General features: G+C 40.9%; 1 protein-coding gene across 2 annotated transcripts in view; it reads left to right on the top strand.

The window, feature by feature from the left end:
• MTUS2 (microtubule associated scaffold protein 2) overlaps positions 1-24,593 on the top strand; it is a 492,284-nt gene that overhangs the window by 406,369 nt on the left and 61,322 nt on the right. The window contains exon 1 of one of the 2 annotated variants that reach the window (XM_022574570.3): positions 23,357-23,788. The exons of the other annotated variant lie outside the window; for it this stretch is intronic. Coding sequence (XP_022430278.3) covers positions 23,735-23,788 — 54 coding nt within the window. The 5' untranslated portion in view covers positions 23,357-23,734. Of the gene's footprint in view, positions 1-23,356; positions 23,789-24,593 lie in introns of those variants that run through there. 2 annotated transcript variants of the gene reach the window in all.

Raw genomic sequence — 24,593 nt, 5'->3', positions numbered from 1 at the left:
ACAAAAAACAAACAGAAGATTTTTATAGCAATCATAGGGACCAAAAAAAAAAAAAAAAAGGAGTATCTACAAAAGGAGCAACACAAACTGGGGAGTAACTCCATAGCAACAAGAATGGAAAGAAAACAGTGGAATAAAGTTCTGGGAAGAAATAACTGGCATTCCATGTTAATAAAACTTACTCCCAAAATTTGGAGAAAATAAGGACATTTTTAAACAAACAAGATTTACTGGGGGGTCGGAGTCAAGATGGCAGACTAGGAGGACATGGAATTCGTGTCTCCGCACAGCTAGGGCCCCTACCAGGCACCAGTGGGGCACCACGGACATCTAAGGTGACGGAAGGAACCCCCAGTGACCAGTTTGCGGGATCTTGGTTCCCAGGCTGGATGTTGGGCCTGAGCTCCTGTGGTGGGAGCTCCGAGCCCAAACCGCTGGACTAACAGAGAACCTCAGACCTCAGGGAAGATTAATCGGAGTGAGGCCTCCCAGAGGTCCTCATCTCAGGACCAAGACCCAGCTCTGTCCAACTGCCTGCAAATGCCAGTGCTGGATGCCTCAGGCCAAACAACCAGTAAGACAGGAATACAGCCCCAGCCATCAAAAACAAACAAACAAAAAAATATGTTACAGACGAGGGAGCAAGGTAAAACCTAGAAGACCAAATAAATGAAGACGAAATAGGCAACCTGCCTGAAAAAGAATTCAGAGTAATGGTAGTAAAGAAGATCCAAAATCTCGCAAACAGAATGGAGAAAATACAAGAAACATTTAACAAGGATCTAGAAGAACTGAAAGAGCAAACAAACAGTGATGAACAACACAATAACTGAAATTAAAAATACTCTAGAAGGAATCAATAGACGAATAATGGAGGCAGAAGAACGGATAAGTGAGCTGGAAGCTAAAATGGTGGAAATAAGTGCCAGGGAGCAGAATAAAGAAAAAAGAATGAAAAGAACTGAGGACAGACTCAGAGACTCTGGGACAACATTAAACACACCAGCATTCGAATTATAGGGGTCCCAGAAGAAGAAGAGAAAACAAAAGGGACTGAGAAAATATTTGAAGAGATTATAGACAAAAACTTCCCTAACATGGGAAAGGAAATAGTCAATCAAGTCGAGGAAGTGCAGAGAGTCCCATACAGGATAAACCCAAACAGAAACACCGACACATATATTAATCAAACTATCAAAAATTAAATACAAAAAAAATATCAAATGTAGCAAGGTAAAAGCAACAAATAACATACAAGGGAATCCCCATAAGGTTAACAGCTGATGTTTCAGCAGAAACTCTGCAAGCCAGAAGGGAGTGGAAGGACATATTTAAACTGATGAAAGGGAAAAACCTACAAGCAAGATTACCCAGCGAGGATCTCATTCAGGTTCAACGAAGAAATTAAAACCTTAACTTCTCTAGGCAGGAAACACAAGAGAAGCAAAAGACCTACAAAAACAAACCCAAAACAATTAAGAAAATGATAATAGGAACATACATATTGATAATTACCTTAAATGTAAATGAATTAAATGCTCCAAACAAAAGACATAGACTGGGTGAATGGATACAAAAACAAGGCCCATAAATACGCTGTCTACAAGAGACCCACTTCAGACCTAGAGACACATACAGACTGAAAGTGAGGGGATGGAAAAAGATATTCCATGCAAATGGAAACCAAAGAAAGCTGAAGTAGCAATTCTCATATCAGACAAAATAGACTTTAAAATAAAGACTATTACAGGAGACAAAGAAGGACACTACATAATGATCAAGGGATCGATCCAAGAAGAAGATATAACAAATGTAAATATCTTTGCACCCAACATAGGAGCACCTCAATATATAAGGCAAATGCTAACAGCCATAAAAGGGGAAATCGACAGTAACACAATCATAGGAGGGGACTTTAACACCCCACTTTCACCAATGGACAGATCAACCAAAATGAAAATAAATAAAGAAACACAAGCTTTAAATGACACATTAAACAAGATGGGCTTCATTGATATTTATAGGACATTCCATCCAAAAACAACAGAATACACCTTCTTCTCAAGTGCACATGGAACATTCTCCAGGGTAGACCATATCTTGGGTCACAAATCAAGCCTTGGTAAATTTAAGAAAATTGAAATCATATCAAGAATCTTCTCCAACCACAACACTATGAGACTAGATATCAATTACAGTAAAAAAAAACTGTAAAAAATACAAACATATGGAGGCTAAGCAATACACTACTAAATAACCAAGAGAACGCTGAAGAAATCAAAGAGGAAATCAAAAATACCCAGAAACAAATGACAGTGAGAATAGGACAACCCAAACCTATGGGATGCAGCAAAAGCAGTTCTAAGAGGGAAGTTTATAGCAATACAATCCTACCTCAAGAAACAAGAAAAATCTCAAATAAACAACCTAACCTTACACCTAAAGCAATTAGATAAAGAAGAACAAACAAAACCCAAAGTTAGCAGAAGGAAAGAAATCATAAAGATCAGATCAGAAATAAATGAAAAATAGAAGAAGGAAACAATTTATAAAGATTAATAAATCTAAAAGCTGGTGCTTTGAGAAGATAAACAAAATTGATAAAGCATTAGCCAGACTCATCAAGAAAAAAAGGGAGAAGACTCAGATCACCAGAAATAGAAATGAAAAAGGAGAAGTAAAAACTGACACTGCAGAAATACAAAGGATCATGAGAGATTACTGCAAGCAACTCTATGCCAATAAAATAGACAACCTGGAAGAAATGGACAAATTCTTAGAAAAGCACCACCTTCTGAGACTGAACCAGGAAGAAATAGAAAATATAAACAGACCAATCACAAGCACTGAAATTGAAACTGTGATTAAAAATCTTGCAACAAACAAAAGCCCAGCACCAGATGGCTTCACAGGCAAATTCTATCAAACATTTAGAGAAGAGCTAACACCTATCCTTCTCAAACTCTTCCAAAATATAGCAGAGGGAGGAACACTCCCAAGCTCATTCTACGAAGCCACCATCACCCTGATACCAAAACCAGACAAAGATGTCACAAAAAAAGAAAACTACAGGCCAATATCTCTGATGAACCTAGATGCAAAAATCATCAACAAAATACAAGCAAACAGAATCCAACAGCACATTAAAAGGATCATACACCATGATCAAGTGGGCTTTATCCCAGGAATGCAAGGATTCTTCAACATATGCAAATCAATCAATGTGATACACCATATTAACAAACTGAAGGAGAAAAACTATATGATAATCTCAGTAGATGCAGAAAAAGCTTTTGACAAAATTCAACACCCATTTATGATAAAAACCCTCCAGAAAGTAGGCATAGAGAGAACCTACCTCAACATAATAAAGGTCGTATATGATAAGCCCACAGCCAACATCATTCTCAGTGGTGAAAAACTGAAAGCATTTCCTCTAAGATCAGGAACAAGGCAAGGTTGCCCACTCTCACTACTATTATTCAACATAGTTTTGGAAGTTTTAGTCACAGCAATCAGAGAAGAAAAATAAATAAAAGGAATACAAATTGGAAAAGAAAAAGTAAAACTGTCACTGTTTGCAGATGACATGATACTATACATAGAGAATCCTAAAGATGCTACCAGAAGACTACTAGAGCTAATCAATGAATTTGGTAGAGTAGTAGGGTACAAAATTAATGCACAGAAATCTCTTGCATTCCTATACACTAATGACGAAAAATCTGAAAGAGAAATTAAGGAAACACTCCCATTTACCATTGCAACAAAAAGAATAAAATACCTAGGAATAAACCTACCTAAGGAGAAAAAAGACCTGTATGCACAAAACTATAAGACACTGAAGGAATACAAACAGATGGAGAGATATACCATGTTCTTGGATTGGAAGAATCAACACTGTGAAAATGACTATACTACCCAAAGCAATCTACAGATTCAGTGCAATCCCAATCAAAGAACCAATGGCATTTTTCACAGAACAAGAGCAAAGAATTTCACAATTTGTATGGAAACACAAAAGACACCGAATAGCCAAAGCAATCTTGAGAAAGAAAAGTGGAGCTGGAGGAATCAGGCTCCCTGACTTCAGACTATGCTACAAATCTACAGTAATCAAGACAGTATGGTACTGGCACAAAAACAGAAATATAGATCAATGGAACAGGATAGAAAGCCCAGAGATAAACCTACGCATATATGGTCACCTTATCTTTGATAAAAGAGGCAAGAGTATATACAATGGAGAAAACACAGCCTCTTCAATAAGTGTTGCTGGGAAAACTGGACAGCTCCCTGTAAAAGAATGAAATTAGACAGCCCTCAGAATGGGAGAAAATATTTGCAAACCAAGCAACTGACATAGGTTTAATCTCCAAAATATACAAGCAGCTCATGCAGCGCAATATCAAAAAAACAAACAACCCAATCCAAAAATGGGCAGAAGACCTAAATAGACATTTCTCCAAAGAAGATATACAGACTGCCAACAAACACATGAAAGGATGCTGAACATCACTAATCATTAGAGAAATACAAATCAAAACTACAATGAGGTATCACCTCACACCGGTCAGAATGGCCATCATTAAAAAATCTACAAAGAGTAAATGCTGGAGAGGGTGTGGAGAAAGGGCACCCTCTTGCACTGTTGGTGGGAATGTAAATTGATACAGCCACTATGGAGAACAGGATGGAGGTTCCTTAAAAAACTAAAAATAGAACTACCGTACGACCCAGCAATCCCACTGCTGGGCATATACCCAGAGAAAACCATAATTCAAAAAGAGTCATGTACCACAGTGTTCATTGCAGCTCTGTTTACAATAGCCAGGACATGGAAGCAACCTGAGTGTCCATCGACAGATGAATGGATAAAGAAGATGTGGCACATATATACAATGGAATATTACTCAGCCATAAAAAGAAGTGAAATTGAGTTATTTGTAGTGAGGTGGATGGACCTAGAGTCTGTCATACAGAGTGAAGTAAGTCAGAAAGAGAAAAACAAATACTGTATGCTAACACATATATATGGAATCTAAAAAATAGTTCTGAAAAACCTAGGGGCAGGAAAGGAATAAAGACGCAGATGTAGAGAATAGACTTGAGGACATGGGGAGAGGGAAGGATAAGCTGGGAAGAAGTGAGAGAGTGGCATTGACATACATACACTACCAAATGTAAAATAGATAGCTAGTGGGAAGCAGCCGCATAGCACAGGGAGATCAGCTCGGTGCTTTGTGACCACCTAGAGGGATGGGATAGGGAGGGTGGGAGGGAGACGCAAGAGGGAGGGGATATGGGCATGTATGTATATGTATAGCTGATTCACTTTGTTATACAGCAGAAACTAACACAAAAATGTAAAGCAATTATACTCTAATGAAGATGTTTATAGAAAAACAATAAATGCTGGAGAGGGTGTGGAGAAGAGGGAACTCTCTTGTGCTATTGGTGGGAATGTATATTGATACAGCCACTGTGGAGAACGGTATGGAGGTCCCTTAAAAAACTAAAAGTAGAACTACCATATGACCCAGCAATCCCACTGCTGGGCATATACCCTGAGAAAACCATAATTCAAAAAGAGACATGTACCACAATGTTCATTGCAGCTCTATTTACAATAGCCAGGACATGGAAGCATCCTGAGTATCCATCGACAGATGAATGGGTAAAGAAGATGTGGCACATATATACAATGGAATATTACTCAGCCATAAAAAGAAATGAAATTGAGTTGTTTGTAGTGAGTTGGATGGACCTAGAGTCTGTCATACAGAGTGAAGTAAGTCAGAAAGAGAAAAACAAATACCGTATGCTAACACGTATATATGGAATCTAAAAAAAAAAATGGTTCTGATGAACCTAGGGGCAGGACAGGAATAAAGACGCAGATGTGGAGAATGGATTTGAGGACACGGGGAGAGGGAAGGGTAAGCTGGGAAGAAGTGAGAGAGAGGCATGGACATATATACACTACCAAACGTACGGTAGATAGCTAGTGGGAAGCAGCCGCATAGCACAGGGGGATCAGCTCGGTGCTTTGTGACCCCCTGGAGGTGTGGGATAGGCAGGTTGGAAGGGAGACACAAGAGGGAGGGGATATGGGGATATACGTATGCATAGAGCTGATTCACTTTGTTGTACAGCAGAAACTAACACACATTGTAAAGGAATTATACTCCAGTAAAAGTGTTAAAAAAAAAAAAAGATTTACCCGCCTACAGACTCTCATTAAAGGAACTTACAAATAACAAAAATGAGAAAAAATAATCTCAGAAAGAAGGTCTGATTTGGAAGAAGAGATGTTATGTCTGGAAATGGATGTGTTACAAGCAGTCAGCACTTAATGAGGAATGAAGGAAGAACCCCAGTAAAACAGTGGGAGGCAATAAAGAAGAAATAAGGATACAGACTGCCTTGGAAGAGCTTATGAATTGATTGAGACCTTAAGAACATCCCTGAGTGGCACAGAAATGATGAAGTGATAAAGACCCAAGGTTCTGGAAAAGAGGAGATTGTGTGATGTTATTACTGCGGCATATGTTTAAGAAACTGAAAAGACCTAATCTCTAATCAGAGACGATAGTGATCTCTCCTGGAATCTCTGAAATCTGGCCTTTTTTCTTCCATGGACTGAATAGAGGGTCGTAGGATGGCCCTTTGTCAACAATGGCCAGAGTTAATGCTGAACCGTCATCATTAGTGATTCATTCCTACGAGTTAAACAGACCCTCTCCCTAGGATATAGTATGCATAGCAGTTCAGAGGTGCACCTGGTGCTTTAGCAGAGTGGGCCTGGGTATCATTTGTAAAATTTCAGATCTTATGCTCTTTGCTATTACTCAGAAGAGATGGGACAAGCCCACTTTCCACATCTCCTACTTATCTTTTTTTCCCTTTGGTTGTTTGTCTTTTGCATGTTGATTTATGATAAATTATATATTAGAGACGTTAGCATTTTATCTATCATAAGCATTGCAAAAATTTTCTTTGATCTGTAGATTTCTTTTTACTTGGTTATGCTGTCTTTTAACATATATAAGATTGCTTTGCTCTGTAGTCAAGTCTATGACTATTCCCTTTATGTCTTATGGGTTTGATTTCATACTTAGGAAGACCTTCCATCCCCAAGATGATAATGATACTCATATATATTTGCCACCAATACCGTGATAGTTTTAATTTCAATCTTTAGATCTTAAATCCATATGAAATTTGCTTTGGTATGTGATTTGAGGTAGTGGGTTCACCTTTTTGTTTTTCCACATAAGTAGTCTATTGTCTTAACACCACTGATGGATACTCCGTTTCTTCCCATGGATTTGAAATGCCACCTTTATTATATTATGAGTTCCAAAAGGTACATTGTTCTGTTTCTGCCTCCTTTTGTTCCATTGATCAACTTACCTGGGCCAGACCAAACTGTTTTAATTACTGTAGTTTAGTTGATAGAGATAGAGATATCAAGCATTTCCTCATCATTATTTAAAAAAAATTTCATGGCTATTCTCAGGTATTTTTCTCTTTCAGTTGAATTATTGAAACAACTTGTCAAGTTTAAAAGAAAAAAAGGCTCATTGGGATTAAAATTTTAATTGCCCCGGATTTGGAGATTAATTGGAAAAGAATTGACATCTTTACAATATAGGATCATTTAATCAAGAGCAAAAAATGGTATTACCTCATTTATTCAGGAATTAAGTTGTGTGTGTGTGTGCGCGCGCGTGTGCACACACACACATATGTCTGTGTCAATATCCATACGTTTTTCGTATTGGTACTGTACATTTCTGAATATGAAATGTGTGCATGGGTTTGTTCCTCCTTTCAACTTTCCGCCCACAGCCACCTATATAAGAATCACCAATGATATGTGAGTGCCTTTTGATTATGTCACTGTGCTGGGTACCCAAACCCCAGCACCTTGGCCCCGACAAATTTGACCATCAACAGACAAGAACTCTGCCCAGTGGCATGTTTTGTCCTGGAGAGTGTCTGCTTGAACCAGTCAGAGCCTGTCTCTTAGGGATTTTGTTTTGAGATATAGCAATAGAATCCGCAGGGTAGTGGAGTCAAGAAGCTGAAAAAGAGAAAGCAGTGAGCAAAAGCCAAGAGACAGTATGAGTAAGCATAAAGCACGTGATAAAGAAAAGCATTTAGAGGTAATAGTGGGCATCGGCTGCAGTGAAGCAAATACAAAATATAGGAAGAGCTGAATCATGCGTATGGCAGAGTTGCAAGTGTGGGAAGCAGGGAACACCTGTTACTGAAGGATGAGACGATCACTGGGGCAGCCCCTTGAATAGTCGTATTATCGAGCCACCCAGAGCTGTTTTGTCTCCTGTGTATTCCAGTCTTCTATGAAGTTGGTCTGTGATATTGTTTTTCACTTCTCTGTATTTCTTTCCAATAAATGCCCATAAACTTAAAGCTCAGCTTTGGGAGGGAGGGCAGGGAGTTAGATGCATGTCCTCAAGCTACCATCTTAAATGAAAAACCTATTTCTCCTTCTTAGCAGAAAACCTTCTTCGTCATGAAGAATAAGACTAGTAAGCACGCTCTCCCTCACTTTCTCCCACCCCTGCTCTCCTGCAAACGTGCCTCTCTGTTACTCCTCCCTTGTTTCTCACCAGTCTCAGGATGAGTAGCGCCTTCGTCTGATTCAAGTTCGGTGTCTTCTCCCCCCACCTCTTGACCCCATGCACACAGGCTTGTGCTCTTGATTATAATCCCTGGCCTCTACTCTGGGGGCTTTGCTCATCAACCACCCTCCCTACTTACTTCTTTAGTTCCTCCTTCCTTCCTGACCCCTCTCACCCTATAAACATGCTCTTCGCCCTAAGGTACAGCTCCTGTCATGCCCCCTCTCTATCTGTGGGCTAATCTTTCTGCTCCTTCACCCATCTTAATCAGCTTCCTGTGGGTGCTGCATTCACGGAGGGCATCCCCAATGATGTCCGAGTTGCCGGTGGTAAAGGGTATTTTTCAATCCCCAACTTGACTCTCTTTGCTGATCATTTTGGTTGTGCCTTAATTCTAGAAACTTCACTTCCTTAGCCTCTGATATCACACTCTTCTGATTTTCCTTGTTTTCTACCACTTCTTACCATTTCTTCTCTCTTTTTCTTTTTAAACTGAGCTCCTCTTTTTTATCCCATCCCTGAATAATCCTGTCCTGGTTACTAGGTTACTACTAAGGGCTGCCCAGACTCTAGCCCTGAGCATCCCAATGTGTACATCCAGCTTCCTGCTTGTTTCCGCCCAGCTGCCAAGAACATCAATTCAGCAGATCTCAAACAGTGTTCCTGGGCTTCCTGTAATACATTCTCCTACCCTTGTTCACTCTATTTCATTTTGGCACCACCATCACCTAAACTAGGAAACTGGTAGTCTTCTCTGTTGGTTAATTCCACGTGTCACCTTGACTAGGCCATGGGGTGCCCAGGCATTTGTTCAGACGTTATCTTGGTGTATGTGTGAGGATGTTTATGGATGAGATTAACATTTGAAATGGTAGACTGAATACAGCAGATTGCCCTGTCCGCTAAGGGTGGGCCACATCCAATCAGTTGATCCAGAACAGACTTTTACTCAAAAAGGCTGAGTAAGAGAGCATTCTTTTGCCTAACTGCCTTCAAGCTGGCACATTGGCTTTTTCGTGCCTTCAGACTCGATCTGAAACATGGGCTATTCCTTGGTCTTGAGTAAGCCCGCTTTCCAACTGGACCTGCACCACTGGCTTAGGCCTTTGAACTCAGTTTGGGAGCTACACCATCTGCTCTCCTGGGACTCCAGCTTGCAGGCAGCTGACTGTGAGACTTCTCAGCCTCCATGACTGCATCAACCAATTCCTCAAAATAAATCTCTTCTTATATTTAAAACATATGTATATATACATATGCATATGTATATACACATGTATATACATATACATATCATACATTTTCTATGTAACTGTGCAGATGCATATATATAGGATATGTAATTGGAGATATGTATATATCTGTTGGTTCTTTTTCTCTGGAGAACCTGGACTGATACACCCTCCTTGCCTTATTCTCTCCAGTTTTTTCTCATGAATATGTATACTTACATCTATATACTTTTCTTACATCTATTTATCTTGTCTCTCCAGGACACTCCATCCAGTCAGTCTATCTAGTACTTCACCTGTCTCAAGTCTTGATTGCTTGAGAAGGAGCTACCTGAAATACCAGTCACCATGTCCCTTCCCTATTAAGAACCTTCCAGCAGCCCTCCAGGGTCACAGGGTCAACAAAATAGAGCCAATCTCCTTGATTTGAGAGTCTAGGCCATTACCTGTCCCCTGCCTGCCTCCCTGGCTTTCTTTCTTTCCACAGAAATCCCATTTTAACATTGTCCTTGGAGCCACAGGAGGCTTCCCTGGCTTACTTACCCCAGACAGAGACCACCGAACTGATAGATTCAATTCTGTGCTAATGCCTGAGTCAGCCCCGTGTCCTATCAGACTCCCTGAACCACCTCTAGACTTTAAACCTACATCATGGACAGAATGAGGAAGGGGAAGAGGTTGGGTAGAAAAAAGATGTGCTTCATTCTTTTTCCCTTGGGACTTGTCTTCATGACAAATCAGAATGTGCAAAGCAAATAGCTGTCCGGTCACCAAAAGGGAGATGTGCTCAAAGTTGTGCCTGTAGCTAAACTTCTGATAAACGCGAAATCTGGGTTTCCTTCTGCCTTCCTGAAATCTTTCTGCCCAATCTCCTGGAATCCTTACTTAACTCCAAATAAGAGGTCACTGGAGATTCAGTAATAGCAAGTTTTGTTTTTTAAATGTTACATTGAGTTACTAAGCTTCAAGAAGCTTTTCTTGTTGTTCACCATTGCTATATTGATTGTGGAACTAAATTTTTTGTCTTTTTTAAATACTGACCAGTAAATCTTCAATTGTTTTTCGTATTTTCAGGAAAATAAAATAATCCAGCCTATAGTCAATGACGGAGGAAAAGTGCCTGTTTTTTTTGCCACTGAGGAGTAGTTTAATGTTCTTGGGGGAATTTGTGATTAATTTCATTTGAGTAATCAGCACTTATAATCATGTTAAATAGCTATGGCTTAAGCATTTTGATTTGCTTCTTAAATAATCTTATCAGAATCCCGACAGATTTTTTCAGCTTTAAATCATATTGACAACCTGTTCTTGACTTTATTATCCAAATATGAGGGTGAGGGCTTTTAATATTTATTTATTTGTTCGGTTGGGCCAGGTCCTAGTTGCAGCAAGCAGGCTCCTTAGTTGTGGCTCCAGGGCCCTTAGTTGTGGCTCACTGGCTCCTTAGTTGCAGCCCGCAGGCTCCTTAGTTGTGGCGTGCGAACTCTTAGTTGCAGCATGTACGTGGGATCTAGTTCCCTGACCAGGGATCGAACCCGGGTCCCCTGCATTGGGAGCACGGAGTCTTATCCACTGTGCCTCCATGGAAGTCCTGAGGGTAAGGGCTTTTAGAAATTTTATAAGCATCAAAAATTTTTAAATGAAAGTGTCCAGTTTAATACTGTTTCTTATTTATTGGAACAGAAACCCAAATTACATAGCACAGCCCACCCAAAAAAGTTAGCTTCTGAGGTTCTGTATTTTAATCCTGCAGAGTATAAGTGACTTATAAAACCTTTCAGAAAAGACGTGGCATATTTAGTAGTGAGAGAGCAGAATCGTCACCTCTGCAGCAGGTTTGCCATGACACTGGAGAATGTCTTGCTACAAGTGAGGTTCTGACGCATGTGAGGTACTCCAAACATACAGAAAAGTATAAGGAATTATTTAATGACAAGTATGTGCTCGTTATCTAAGTTTTGTTTTTGGTTTTTTTTTTGCGGTACGCGGGCCTCTCACTGTTGTGGCCTCTCCCGTTGCGGAGCACAGGCTCCGGACGCGCAGGCTCAGTGGCTGTGGCTCACGGGCCCAGCCGCTCTGCGGCATGTGGGATCTTCCCAGACCGGGGCACGAACCCGTGTCCCCTGCATCGGCAGGCTGCGCTCAACCACTGCGCCACCAGGGAAGCCCGTGTTAAGGTGTTTTATCATGTCAAGAAAGGGTCCTTCAATTCCTATTTTCTTGAGTGCTGTTAACAGGAATGGGTATTGAATTTTTGTCAAAGGTTTCTTTCAGCATCTATGGAGATAATTATATTTTTTCCCTTTGATCTATCAATATTGATTTCCTAATATTGAAATGACCTTAAATTATTGGAATAAATCTCAACTGGTCATGGTGTATTATTTTCTTTATATGCTATTGGATTCTGTTTGCTAATATTTTTTTTCAGTCCTTTTGTATCAATATTCACGAGTGACGATGATCGGCAAGTTTTTTTCTACTTTCTTTGGAGTCTTCATCAGGTTTAGGTATCAAAATACTCAATTTATTAAAAGAATTTGGAAATTTTCCTTTATTTTTGCATGAGTATTTTGAGCCAGTTTTCTATTTGCTGCTGTAACAGATCACCACAAACTTAGTGCTTTAAAATAAAACAGATTTGTTATCTAATTGTTGTAAAAGTCAGAAGTCCAGAGTGGGTCCCCCTGAGCTAAGATTGAATGCAGGCTGCATTCATTTCTGGGGGTTCTAAAGGAAAATCCACTGTCTTGCCTGTACCAACTTCTAGAGGCTGCCTCTAATCCTCAGTTCACGGTCTTCCACCTTCAGAGCCAGCAGTGGTTTTTCTCTTATCACGTTTCTCTGACATTGACTCTCCTACCTCCCTCTCCCACCTTTAGAAGTGCCTGTGATTACTTTGGGTCTTCTGGATAATCCAGGATAATCTCCCTGTTTTAAGGTCAGCTGATTAGCAACCTTAATTCTGCCTGCAACTTTAATTCCTTCTTGCCATGGAGCATAACATAGTCATAAGTTCTTGGGATTCTGACATAGACATCTTTCTGGCGAAGGGAGGCATTATTCTGCCTGCCACAATCTTCAGTGCTCTAGATCAATTTATAGAACACCGGAACAGTCAGATCTTTGAAGGTTTGATAGAAGACCACGGTGAAAATATCTGGGCCTGTTGTTTTTGTGTGTGTGTTAGTTCTTTAATCTGTGTAAATTTGCTCTGTTTAAACTTTTTCTGATGGGCTCAATTTTGGTTATCTATGTTTCTTTAGAAAAGTATCCATTTAATAAAGGATTTCAAATTTATTTGTATAGCGGCCTGTTACAACTTTAAATTCTTGTTTCTGTTTTCTTCTTGTCATTTCTTGTTTGTACATTCTCTCTTTTTCCTTGCTCAAGTTAGCTAGTGGCTTGCAATTTTGTTAACTTCTTTCAATTAAATCTACTGGTTTCCTATTCTCTACTTCATTAATTTCTGCTTTTGCCTTTACTCTTTCATTCCCAGTGCTTTCTTTTGGTTTACTTTGTTGTTGTTTTCCAGTTTTTTCAGCTAGGTATATAAGTCATTTATTTGCATCCTTTATTTTTCACTTATGAAAGCATTTCCAGCTATGAGTTGTCCTCTCATAACTGCTTTAAATGTATCCCATGTGTTAGGGGTTTGGTGGTTTGTTTTTAGTGGTTTTTAAAACTTTAAAAAATTTCAATTTGTATTTTCTCTTTCACCCAAGAGTTGTTTAATGGGATTGTTTTTAGCTCTGGGTTTTTTTTTTTTTTGCGGTACGTGGGCCTCTCACTGTTGTGGCCTCTTCCATTGTGGAGCACAGGCTCCGGACGCGCAGGCTCAGTGGCCACGGCTAATGGGCCCAGCCGCTCTGTGGCATGTCGGATTTCCCGGACTGGGGCACAAACCCATGTCCCCTGCATTGGCAGGCGGACTCTCAACTACTGCGCCACCAGGGAAGCCCTGTTTTTAGTTTTGATTAATGATTTCTCTTCTCATTTCATTGGTTAATAATCTCTACTTTTATTGCACTGTGATCAGAGTATTGGCTTGTAATATTTCTCATTCATGGAACTTACTGATGTTTCTTTATGATCAGTTTTTATGCATGGTTCAAAGGCTCTTGACAAGATATATTTGCTTAAATTATCAAAATATAAAGTTCAGTATATACCCAAAAGGCCTACCTAATTGATTCTGCTCTGCTTTGTTTATCCACTTGATCTGTCTTGAACTGAGAGTGGTAAATCTGCTTCATAAAGTTGGTTACTTTGTTATTTGGAGCATAGATATTCATAAGTATTTTATTTTCATTGTAAATTTGGCTTTTAGCATTAAAAGGTGCCCTTCTTTGCTGTGTTTAACACTTTTAGGCTTGAATTCTTATTTGTTAGATATCAAGATTGCTGCTTCTGCTTTCTTATTGTTTTCATTTTCCTGGAATACCTTTATCCATCCATTTGTATTTTGCCTTGCTATATCATTTTGTTTTATATATCACATGAATGTAGCATATAGTTGGGTCTTACGTTGTGAGCTGAATTGAGAATCTTTTTCTTATAATTGGTGAAATTAGCCCATTACACACATTGATATGGCTGATATGTTTGGTCTCAATCCTATCATAATGTTTTATAATTACATCTATTATGTTCTATTGATGTGTTTCTTTTTCTAAAGCTGTATATTCTTTGCCCTTTAATGTTAAAAAATGGAATTTAGGAACATTTTATTTTTATTTTAGTGGTTACCTTTACACTTACACCTTTTTCAGTGTTCCCAGTCCTGTTTTCTTATCTAACCTTTGACCATCTGGTTTGCCAGTTTTTAATTGTATCCTTTAACTCCTACCTATTGCCTTCACAGCAGCCAAGGAGCTTAACTTACTTTCTTTATCCTCTTCCTATTTTCTAGTTTTCTTCTTCCTAGTTTTCTTTCTTACTAGTTTTTTAGTTGCATTATTTCTTTTTAGTTGTCACGACATATAGAATTTGTACATTAGTCTTCCATCCTCATACTCACATTTGGTTTTGTCTTAGATCTACAATTCTGTGCATAAATCCTTACGTCAGTCCTTTTGATGAAAATTTCCCAGTCATCTCTCAGTTGAATGACACACAAACTCTAGGCTATTCCTTCAGAAAGACTCAGGTACAAAATTCCCTATGTCCTTGTGTTTTAAACTTTCTCTATAGCCTTGATACTTGGGGAGCTTGACTTTTTAGAAAGTCCTTGTTTTATATGTTCTTTCATTAAGTTGTTCTTTGTTCGTCTTTAAATACTGCTCCATTGTTGTCTTACTTTGAATATCTAACATTTCTGCCTTTGTAATTAGGTGATCTTTTTGCCTAGAGATCTTGATTTTTTTTCTAATCTCTAAATTCTAACAGACTTAGTAGAAGTTAAACATCTTAGTGTTGTTTAAATCTGGGCTACTTTTCCCAGGTACCCAGTGCGTTTTTTCAAAATGAAGATTCAATTCTCTGAAAAGCTTTCTTACAGTATTTTTTTTTAACATCTTTATTGGAGTATAATTGCTTTACAGTGGTGTGTTTGTTTCTGCTTTATAACAAAGGGAATCAGCTGTACGTATACATATATCTCCTCCCTCTTGTGTCTCCCCCCCACCCTCCCTATCCCACCCCTCTAGGTGGTCACAAAGCACCAAGCTGATCTCCCTGTGCTATGAGGCTGCTTCCCACTAGCTATCTGTTTTACATTTGGTAGTGTATATATGTCCATGCCACTCTCTCATTTTGTCTCAGCTTACCCTTCCCCCTCCCTGTGTCCTCAAGTCCATTCTCTACATCTGCATCTTTATTCCTGTCCTACAGTATGTTTTTTAAATATCATACCTGTTCCATTATTTTGTTTTTTCTCTTCAGGAGTCTAATAATATGAGTATTAATCCCTCTTTATCTGTTTTTCATTTCCCGTATTTTCTCCATGGCCCTTTTTTAATTCTTTTTCTCATTTTTATTTTCTTGTTTGCTTTTCTGCCTTTTAAAGTGCCTTTTATTAAATTTTCATTTTAATTTATCTTGCTTTGAGTACTTTGTAATTTAATCTTCATTTTTGAGATCACTGTCTTTTTCTTCCATTTCAAAATTCAATCAATAGCAGAGGTGTAAGAGGTGGTCAGATTCTTGGGCTATTTTTCAGGGAGAGCTGACAGGATTTGCTGCTGGACTGTATGTAGGATTAGAGTTCATTATATTATTTTCAAAGAATTGTGGTGACCTTCACTGCAAGTGCAGACTTTTTGCAAACATCAGGTATAATCACTAGTTGTGAGGCACCTACCATTTCCTTCCCTGAAGTGGTAGCATATTTGAGAATCTGGGCATATGATGTAGAGTAGAAGCTATGGAGCCGTTGGTTGGAGGCCATGTGGCAATCTACAGTGAGCGTTGCTGATAACGTTTAGCGACAGACCTACACAGATAAATGGCCAGGGTCTTCTCATCAGTGGAAAAAGAGAAAGAGGAAAATAGTAGGGCGGTTGGGAGAGTCAGCTTTCTCCCACGCTTAGGTAGTAAAGATAACAACGCACAGTGGCACGCTTAATGTCTTGTACTTCTTCAGAGCTGCAAATCGAAAGAAAGGTCCAGGCGGGTGTCAGAGCGGTTTCTCTGTCTCTGCTTTATGATACCTATGCAGTTGGGCCTGAGGATTAATGTTCTGCCGGGGTCATAAACACCCCCCACCAAACATTAGAGCAACAGCTGTGTTGTTCCCTATTAGCAGGTCTCTATGTCTTGAAGTTCTCCAACTTTAACTAGGGTGAGTCTGCTCAACGTTTAATGTATTTATTCAACATGTACCGGTACTTACTGTGTGCCTGGTGCTGTGCTGAGTGATAAGGATGCTGTCATGTCCTTAGAGGCTCTCTCAGAGCTGGTGACCTTATACAGGAAGGCCAACAGACAGGTCAGAGAACTGTTTGATTGCCATGGTGAGAGGTGCTACAAAGGAAGAGTAGAGGTTTCTGGGAAAACCTTCACCTAACTGAGGTGCTGGGGACTAGTCTTAACAAAAGTAAGAAGCCATATGCCGAGTTCAGTGAGCTACACATCACTCCCATCCCTGCAGTGATCCCGTCTGTTCTTGGAGAGGCTACTGTTTCATCACAGTATAGTAGGAAGGGTTAGGGCACTGGGACAGACACCTAGATTGGTCACAGACACCATCCCAGCGTCCAAGTCCTTTCACCCTTTCTTTACAATGGCCAGTCAGTCGCACTGCTGACTGATATTCAGCTTGTGGTCCACAGTGACCACCCTTCTTATCTAATGTATGTCAAATAGACAGATGCACTTTGCAGCTTTGCCAGCTGTTGCCCATCTCTGTATCTGATTCTATCAGTTATCCAGTCTTGTCCAGCCTATTTATCCAGCTAGTAAAGGTCATTTTGAATTTCACGGCTCTTACAAGAGTAGACAGCTCTTCTGAATATAATGCAGAAACTTAAGGAGGATACCTCTCCTGCAGTCATCCTAGTCACTGACTTAAAAGGAGAAAAAATAAAGGTACTGTCAAAGACTAACAGATTAAAAACAAAAAAGATTGTCATACCTAAATAGCAGCCTTCCTACTTGGGTATTACAGAAAAGTGACAGCTCTTTTGACAAGTATCTAAGAACAGAATAGTATATATGTCATTTGTTTCTTTTTTTTTAATACCCTTAATATTCTAGATCCTGGTTATTACATCAAAGGTGTTTCAGAGCATCTATTGTCTGTATGCAAATGATCGTAACCATCAATTACTTCCAGTTTCAAAATTTCTGTTTCATATTTTCCCTTTCCAGCCCGTTCCCACCTCATTAAAATCTCTAGATGGCTTGTGTCTGGTAAATGCTGTGCATATTTTCCTGGCATCCCCTTTGCTGAAATCCAGTGCAAGAGCTGCAGCCCATATTTTAGATGCATGGAGACAGGAGGGGCATGGACGGCGGAACCACAATAAACAGGTGGTTGCCTTGACAGTCTGTAAGAGGCTCTCTCATGATCGTTTTTCATGGTTTTTCTTTTGAAATAAGTAGTGAGACAGACATACAGTTCTGATCTCGTTGACCTCCTGCACATGGCCCATGGCTGACAAACTGCACGAAACAACAAAACGCTTCTGCCAGGAAGCCACCATCACTGAGTTCCACTCCTGCGAGGTCCTTCCCACGTCACTTGAAGCAGTGGTCATGGAGACCAAGTCCCAAGGCAGACTGCTGGTGCCGTGGGTGTGAACTGAGGGAGGCACAGCAAGGGGGCGGGATATTTTGGGGAAGGCAGATGTAAACAATTACGATTACATGGAGCAGAATGTCATAAGCAACAGCAAGTACACACAATGACGTGAAATCAGAGAGAAGGAGAAAATTCACTCCAGTGGAAGGATCAGGCAGAAGAGGTGAAGTGGCACTGATGGGACAGCGCAGTCGGGTTTGAGCCGAGGGAGCCTTGTGTCTGATGGGTGATTGGGGCTGGGGGATAGGTCAGGAACTCCAAGTTCAAGGAAGACAGAGAAACAAGAATCATAAAACTGACTATTTTAACGTTGACTTATGCCCAAGGTTTCTACTGTGTCAGTTTGAAGTTATTCGTACATTGGTTTGTAAATGTACCTTAAAAAAAACACACACACACACACTACAGTAGAGGCTCTTGCTCCAGATTCTGAAAATGTGGGGCAATTTCATAAGTATGTTTGAATTTCTTTTATATTTTTATATACTTACATCCCTCATCCAGATTATAACACAGACTTACAATTATGTAGGCCTTACAGATAAAAGCACAGTGGTAAAGACACAGCCTCTGAGTCAGATCTGAGTTCAGGACCCCACTCCATCTTTTCCTCGCTTGATGTTTGCATGGCAGGATGTCCGATCTCTGAGCCTCATTTTCCTCATCTGTGAAATGAAGACGATAATAGGGCTGATTTCGCGTTGCTCTGTGAGGGTTACATGAGCTGTTTGCATGTGAGCCCTAAGCACAGTGCCTGGCATCTGCTAGTGATCAGTTAATGTTCATCATTATTTATCGGTCTAAAACATCACGTGTTTATGAGGTTTTCTCTGAAGAGGTATCCCAATAGACCTTCTTATAACTTTTCTGAATGTTTGTTCCTACTCCCATGCAAAAAAAAATATACCGGGAGTAAAATGCATCTCAAGCTTTTTTTAAATATTAGGAACTAAAATGTCCCAGATTTCATCAGGCTGCGAGGTCACAGCTTCCTTTGTGCTAAATTACAGTAGTCTAATCCCCCATCCTCTATGCCTTCAAGAAGTTTAGCCTTTTCTTCAGATATCCATGCATTTGGGGGACTCTTTAGAAAATTCCTATGCCGGCCCTTGGCTTGGGCATGTTGTATAGGCCAGTTGATCTCCCTCAAAGTGAGTTTCATTGAGTACTTTTTCTCATCTAAAGGCCCCAAGAGAAGGAGCTGTTACTGTCTCATTCCATCCTAAGGCCTGATTTCTTCGTGACATCTTCCAAGGACGTTTTGTCTGAGGGAAGGACCACTTCCTTCAAGGGAAATCTCGGTCCAAACAGGTGGCCCTCAAAAGACAATGAACAACACGGGATTTGTGATGTGTAACTCCCACCCCCAACTAGAAGGAACCAGGGCACCTGGAGGGGAGGGATGGCTGGTCCCAGATCTGTAGCAGGAAACATCCCAGGTGAGCCTAAGATACTGTGTTATGTCAGAAAGCAAGAAAGGGAGACGAATGAGTTGTGTCAAAAGGACACAGGGGCCATTAAGAAGGTGCTCCCATTGGTCAGAGATGAGATAAACTGAGCATCTAAAAAGGGTAATAAATGCAATCGATTAAAACACATTGTGTATATTAACATAAAAACATGAATTTATAATGATGTTTGGAAGAAGTGAGAGAAAGCAAATAACCTCATTGGGTACCATTACAACCCCAAGTCTTTATTCAGAAAATTGGCACTTAAAGGGAAAGGAGTAAGCATTTATCCCATCTTTCCTGTACAACCTGTATTGCTGGGAATTGAAATCGCCCTAGTTGATAAAGAAAACTTCTTTTCTTATATAAAAGTTCTAGCCAAGAAATGCCAAAGGATGATAGAGTCAGAACATCATGTTGTAACTCCTGATGAAGTAGTCGATTCAGGTAACCATCATTAACGAAAGCATTAGATGAGCTGATGATGGGGAACTTTATGATGGAAGAGATGAAGCCATCACGTCTGATTCACTGACGATGGAACCCCCAGTCATTGTGTGCTTCCCGATGGGTTGCAGGGTCATGCCCACAGTATCACATCCGAGGTATTGTTGCCCAGGTACATTCAACCTCGAATCTCATCCAGGCTTAAGAACTAAATTTTATTTACAGGGTTGTAGGAACAAGGGAAATGACATTACAAGGAAGCAAAGAGGCAAGTCCAGAATGTGGGACATTCTATAAGCCAACCAACCCAGTTTCTGAACAAATCAATGGCGGCAGGGAGATAGGAAGGGGAGGGTGGACCCTACTGGTTGATAAAAGAGGCCTAGGAGACTTAACACCTAATGTAATATGTGAACCTAGTTTGGGTCAAGAAAAGCAACTGTAAAATAATTTTGTTTCAGAGAAGCCAGGGAAATGTTATTACAGACTAAGTGTTAGATGCAAGGATATATTGTAAATTTTGTTCGCGGTTTTAACAGCATTGTGATTATGTAAAAATGCTCAGAATTTTCAGCAATGCGTACTAAAATATGTAGGGCTTGACTTTAAAATACTTTAACAAAAAAAACAAAGAAAGAAAAGGGACAAGTGAAAATAAAGTTTCAAATCTTGATAATTGCTGAATCTGGGTGATGGACATATGAAAAAAAAAAGTTTAAATAAAAAAGGGATAGATGCAACATATGTGCCAAAATCTTGGTAACTGTTGAAACTGGGTATATGAAGGTCCTTCATATTTATCCCTCTGTTTTTGAGTACATTTGAAGTTTTTTCACTGACCAAATAAAGACGGCGTAACTCTAGGACACTGGTACATTTCTCAAAATCTGGGTTGTTTGCTCTGAGATCTCACTATGTGTGCGATTTGAGCACAGCCAGTCCCGGGCCCCTTGGCGCCCTCTGTGCACAGGAAGAGAAGCTGAATCCATCTTTCTTTGGGAAGCCTCGCCTCTCACCCTCTCTCCTGTGGGCAGCAGCGGGAGCAAGCATGCTCAGACCTCGCACAAGAACAAGCAGTCATTTTCTAGGACGGTGCAATCTAAATCCTAATTTAGAAGGAAACCGTGTCCTCAGGTGCAGAAAAGCAGTTCTGCCCGAGGAAAGCCTTCTGCACATGGCCATGCTGGGAGACGCCAGCTTCTTAGAGCCCCCCTGCCCTGCTGCTCCACCCACAAGAGAGGCTTTGCTCTGTCTTCACTTGATCAGAAACTTACTGTGCAAGGACCGCCTACGCCCAGGGGAATGCACGCCACCACTTCTTTATTTTTATCTGTCGTACAATGCACATGACATAACATTTACCACTTCAGCCACTTAAGTGTACAGTTCAGTACCATTCGGTGCAGTCACATTATGAGGCTCCAGCCTCTAGAGCTCTTTCCATCTTGCAAAACTGAAGCTCTGTCCCCATTATCTCCCCATTCCCGCCTTTCCCACAGCCCCTGGCAACCACCGTTCTGTGTCTAGGAATTCGACGACTCTAGGGACCTCATGTAAGTAGGATCATACCATATTTGTCTTTTTGTGACTGGCTTATTTCACGTAGCGTAAGGTCTTCAAGGTTCAGCCATTGTAGCACGTGACAGGATTTCCTTCCTTTTTAAGGCATAATAATATTGCGTTGTATGGATGGGTACATTTTGTTTATCCATTCATCCATCGATGGACACTTGGGTTGCTCCCCAAGTGTCTTGGTTTGTGATCAGTGCTGCTATGAACATGGGTGTACCAAGGCATCGCTTCTTGCAATATCAGGTTTTTCTCCCATGGTGTCAAAAGCCTCCAGCAACAGCTCTCAGACCAGGTTGAAGCTCAAGGTCCTGTCAGCTCTTCTCTCTCCGAGAGGTCTGCCTGAGCTCACTGCCAGAGAGGGCAAGCCTGTGTGAGAGGGAGGCACCTGTGTACCTCCTGACATCAAAGAGCCCAGGCGGTGGTCACTGCCTTCCCCTGATACACTTTGTCTGAAAACAATAAAAGTAATACATTCTGGCAAGATGGTAAACAGTGGAAATTCACTCCCTCACCCCTATTTTCCATTCCCCAAGGATCAGCTGCTGTTGGATGAACGGTGGGATTTTTTCCAACAGATTTATTGTAGACATATACAAACGCATATGTGTGTATAGTTCTGCTTCATTTTTCATAAAAGTTTCCATACACTGGAAAGGGGCTAGATATCGAGGGTGTTCCCATTTTTATGCTGTTACAAATGATGCTAAACTGAATATCCTTATGCATACACTCTCGTATATATGTGTTACTGTAGGATAGAAGTCGATCTGTTGGGTCAAAGTGTATGTACATTTAAAATTTTAATAGAAACAGCCTAAAGAACTATACCAGTTTACCTGTTAGTGCTAAAGAAAGATTTGAGTTTATTCTTTCAAGTTTAGGACAAACATTCTGGTCTGTTGTTATTTAATCACCAAATATCCTTGACCTCTCTACAAGCAAATCTAAGTCGCCTGTGCTACTTAATTAAAATCGTCTTGGAAAACTCTCAAGTTAGTAAGATTATCTAATTTTAACTATTGTCTGCTTCCAGTCTTAGGTAAATTTAATGGGCAAAAATGTAATTGTATACTTCTGCAGACAGTACATTTCAGGATTTCTCCCCTGAGATATCAGGAAGTATAAAGTTAATTTCATAAATATTTGCATCTCTCTCAGGATTACACAAACATATTTTTAAATACCACGTTTCTTTTGAAATTAAAAAAAAAAACCCTTCGCTCCCACCCCTGTCCCTTTTTGATTTTGAACTTTTTGAAAAATTACAAATCGTCCAGAAAGATCCAGTCCGCTAAGACTTTTATGCTGATATGCCCACGAGATATAGCTGCCCACACCCCAATTTTAATTACTTAAGCCACTTGAATGGTTTGGTCTGTCAAATAAGACAAGCGATTTCACGATTGTATTTCAAATATAAAGATTTCCTCCAATGGGGCAAAACTGTTCGTGGCACACAAATTTGAAAAGGAGCAATGGGTGGTCCCCTCCGCGCCGCCCCCCTCCGCCCAGGCAACGATGCCCTGAGAGGCGGGTTACATGGAGGAAAGGCCGTGTATTATGCATCACGTTTATAAGCGTCTTTACTTCTCGGGAAAATAGAAAGCCAGTATTTGAGCAGAGCCACGTCTCTCGCAGTCCTCTCCGTGGTCCTCAGCCCAAGCATCCCTGGAAGACCAGCCCTTTTGTGTTTCCTGCGTCCTCTCCAGGCGTGGCTGCGTCGCGCCGGGGCGCGACCGCGCGAGGGGGAGGGCTGGGAGCGGCGCGCCGGCTGTCCCCTCTGGGAGGTGGCATCGGTAAATGCTCGATTGTTACGCGACGATTGATTGGCCTCACTCTGAGGATTCCAGTGGCAAAGTGACCCTCCCTCCAACTGTCCCCTCCCTTCCTGGCTCCCGCCCTGCCTCTCCCCGCAGCGGGAACCCAACACGGCCGCCCCGCGTTCCTCCTCCTTCTCTCCTTCCTCTGGTTCCCGGATTCCAGAAGTTATTAGGAGAAATAAGGTAGCCGAGGGGACCACATGGAAGTTGTGACAGCTCCCAGCGGCGCGCCCCTCTCGCTGGATCCATCACCTCGCCTTAGCGATTACCCGCCGACACACTGAATGAAGGAGGTCCCCTTGCCAGCCAGCCTGCCGAGATGGGCCACTGCTGCTGCAAGCCTTATAACTGCCTTCAGTGCCTGGACAAGACGGTACTTTGCCTTCCCTGTCTCTCTCTCCCTCCCCTCCTCCTTCCAAAGGGCAGAGAGAAGGCCAGAGCCAGCGCCTCTGTCCCTGTCCCCGGCATGCGTGTGCACTTGTCTTGTGGGTGAGCATGAGGCCGCCCTGACTGGCTCCCGGTGCCGAATGGGAGCGGTGTTGGCAGAAACACCAGGGTCTCCCATACTCTGCAGTGCCTTACATAATTGCCTTCCTGCAGTCTCAGATGTAACTGTTGCATTCTCCTGAAACAGGAGGGCTCTGCTCCAACATCTTGAAATTCAAACTGCCAAGAAATCCTTGGAATATTCTTACTGCATTTTAATGTACCTGCGAAATCTAAGACGGTCCAGTGGGGAATTTAGATTAGCTAGACGTGTTTCCCTCGGCCAACTGGTAACTTTGAAAGTTTGCCATCCTTTTTGACAAACAGCATCCATCCTTGTAATTTCTGTTCTTAAGGTCAGAGAAGCAAGCACCGGTCCAGTTATTCTCTCTGTACGTGTTTGCCTCACGTAGGGGTGAAGAACATAGAGGTGAAAACTTAAGAAGCTGGAGAGCCTGAGGGTGTGTTCCAGTTTTCACTGGAAGGAAAATTCACAGCCAGGGAATGGAGAACAGAGTGTGAGCAAGCATTGTATGACAATTCCAACACAAAGCCTCTTTGCTTTTGACATTTGCCTGTGAGCTTGCAGAGGGATTAAGATATGCTTTTAATTTCACTATTAGAAATATGCTGGCATTTCTAGTAGTGATATAAAATAAAATATATCACTTTTGTCTCTGTGGTATATTTTA

This window comes from Delphinapterus leucas, chromosome 18, assembly GCF_059928025.1.
Source record: "Delphinapterus leucas isolate spDelLeu-1000000601 "Yukka" chromosome 18, BTC_Dleu_Yukka2, whole genome shotgun sequence".
NCBI lineage: Eukaryota > Metazoa > Chordata > Mammalia > Artiodactyla > Monodontidae > Delphinapterus > Delphinapterus leucas.
This window is presented reverse-complemented; position numbering and strand designations above follow the sequence as displayed.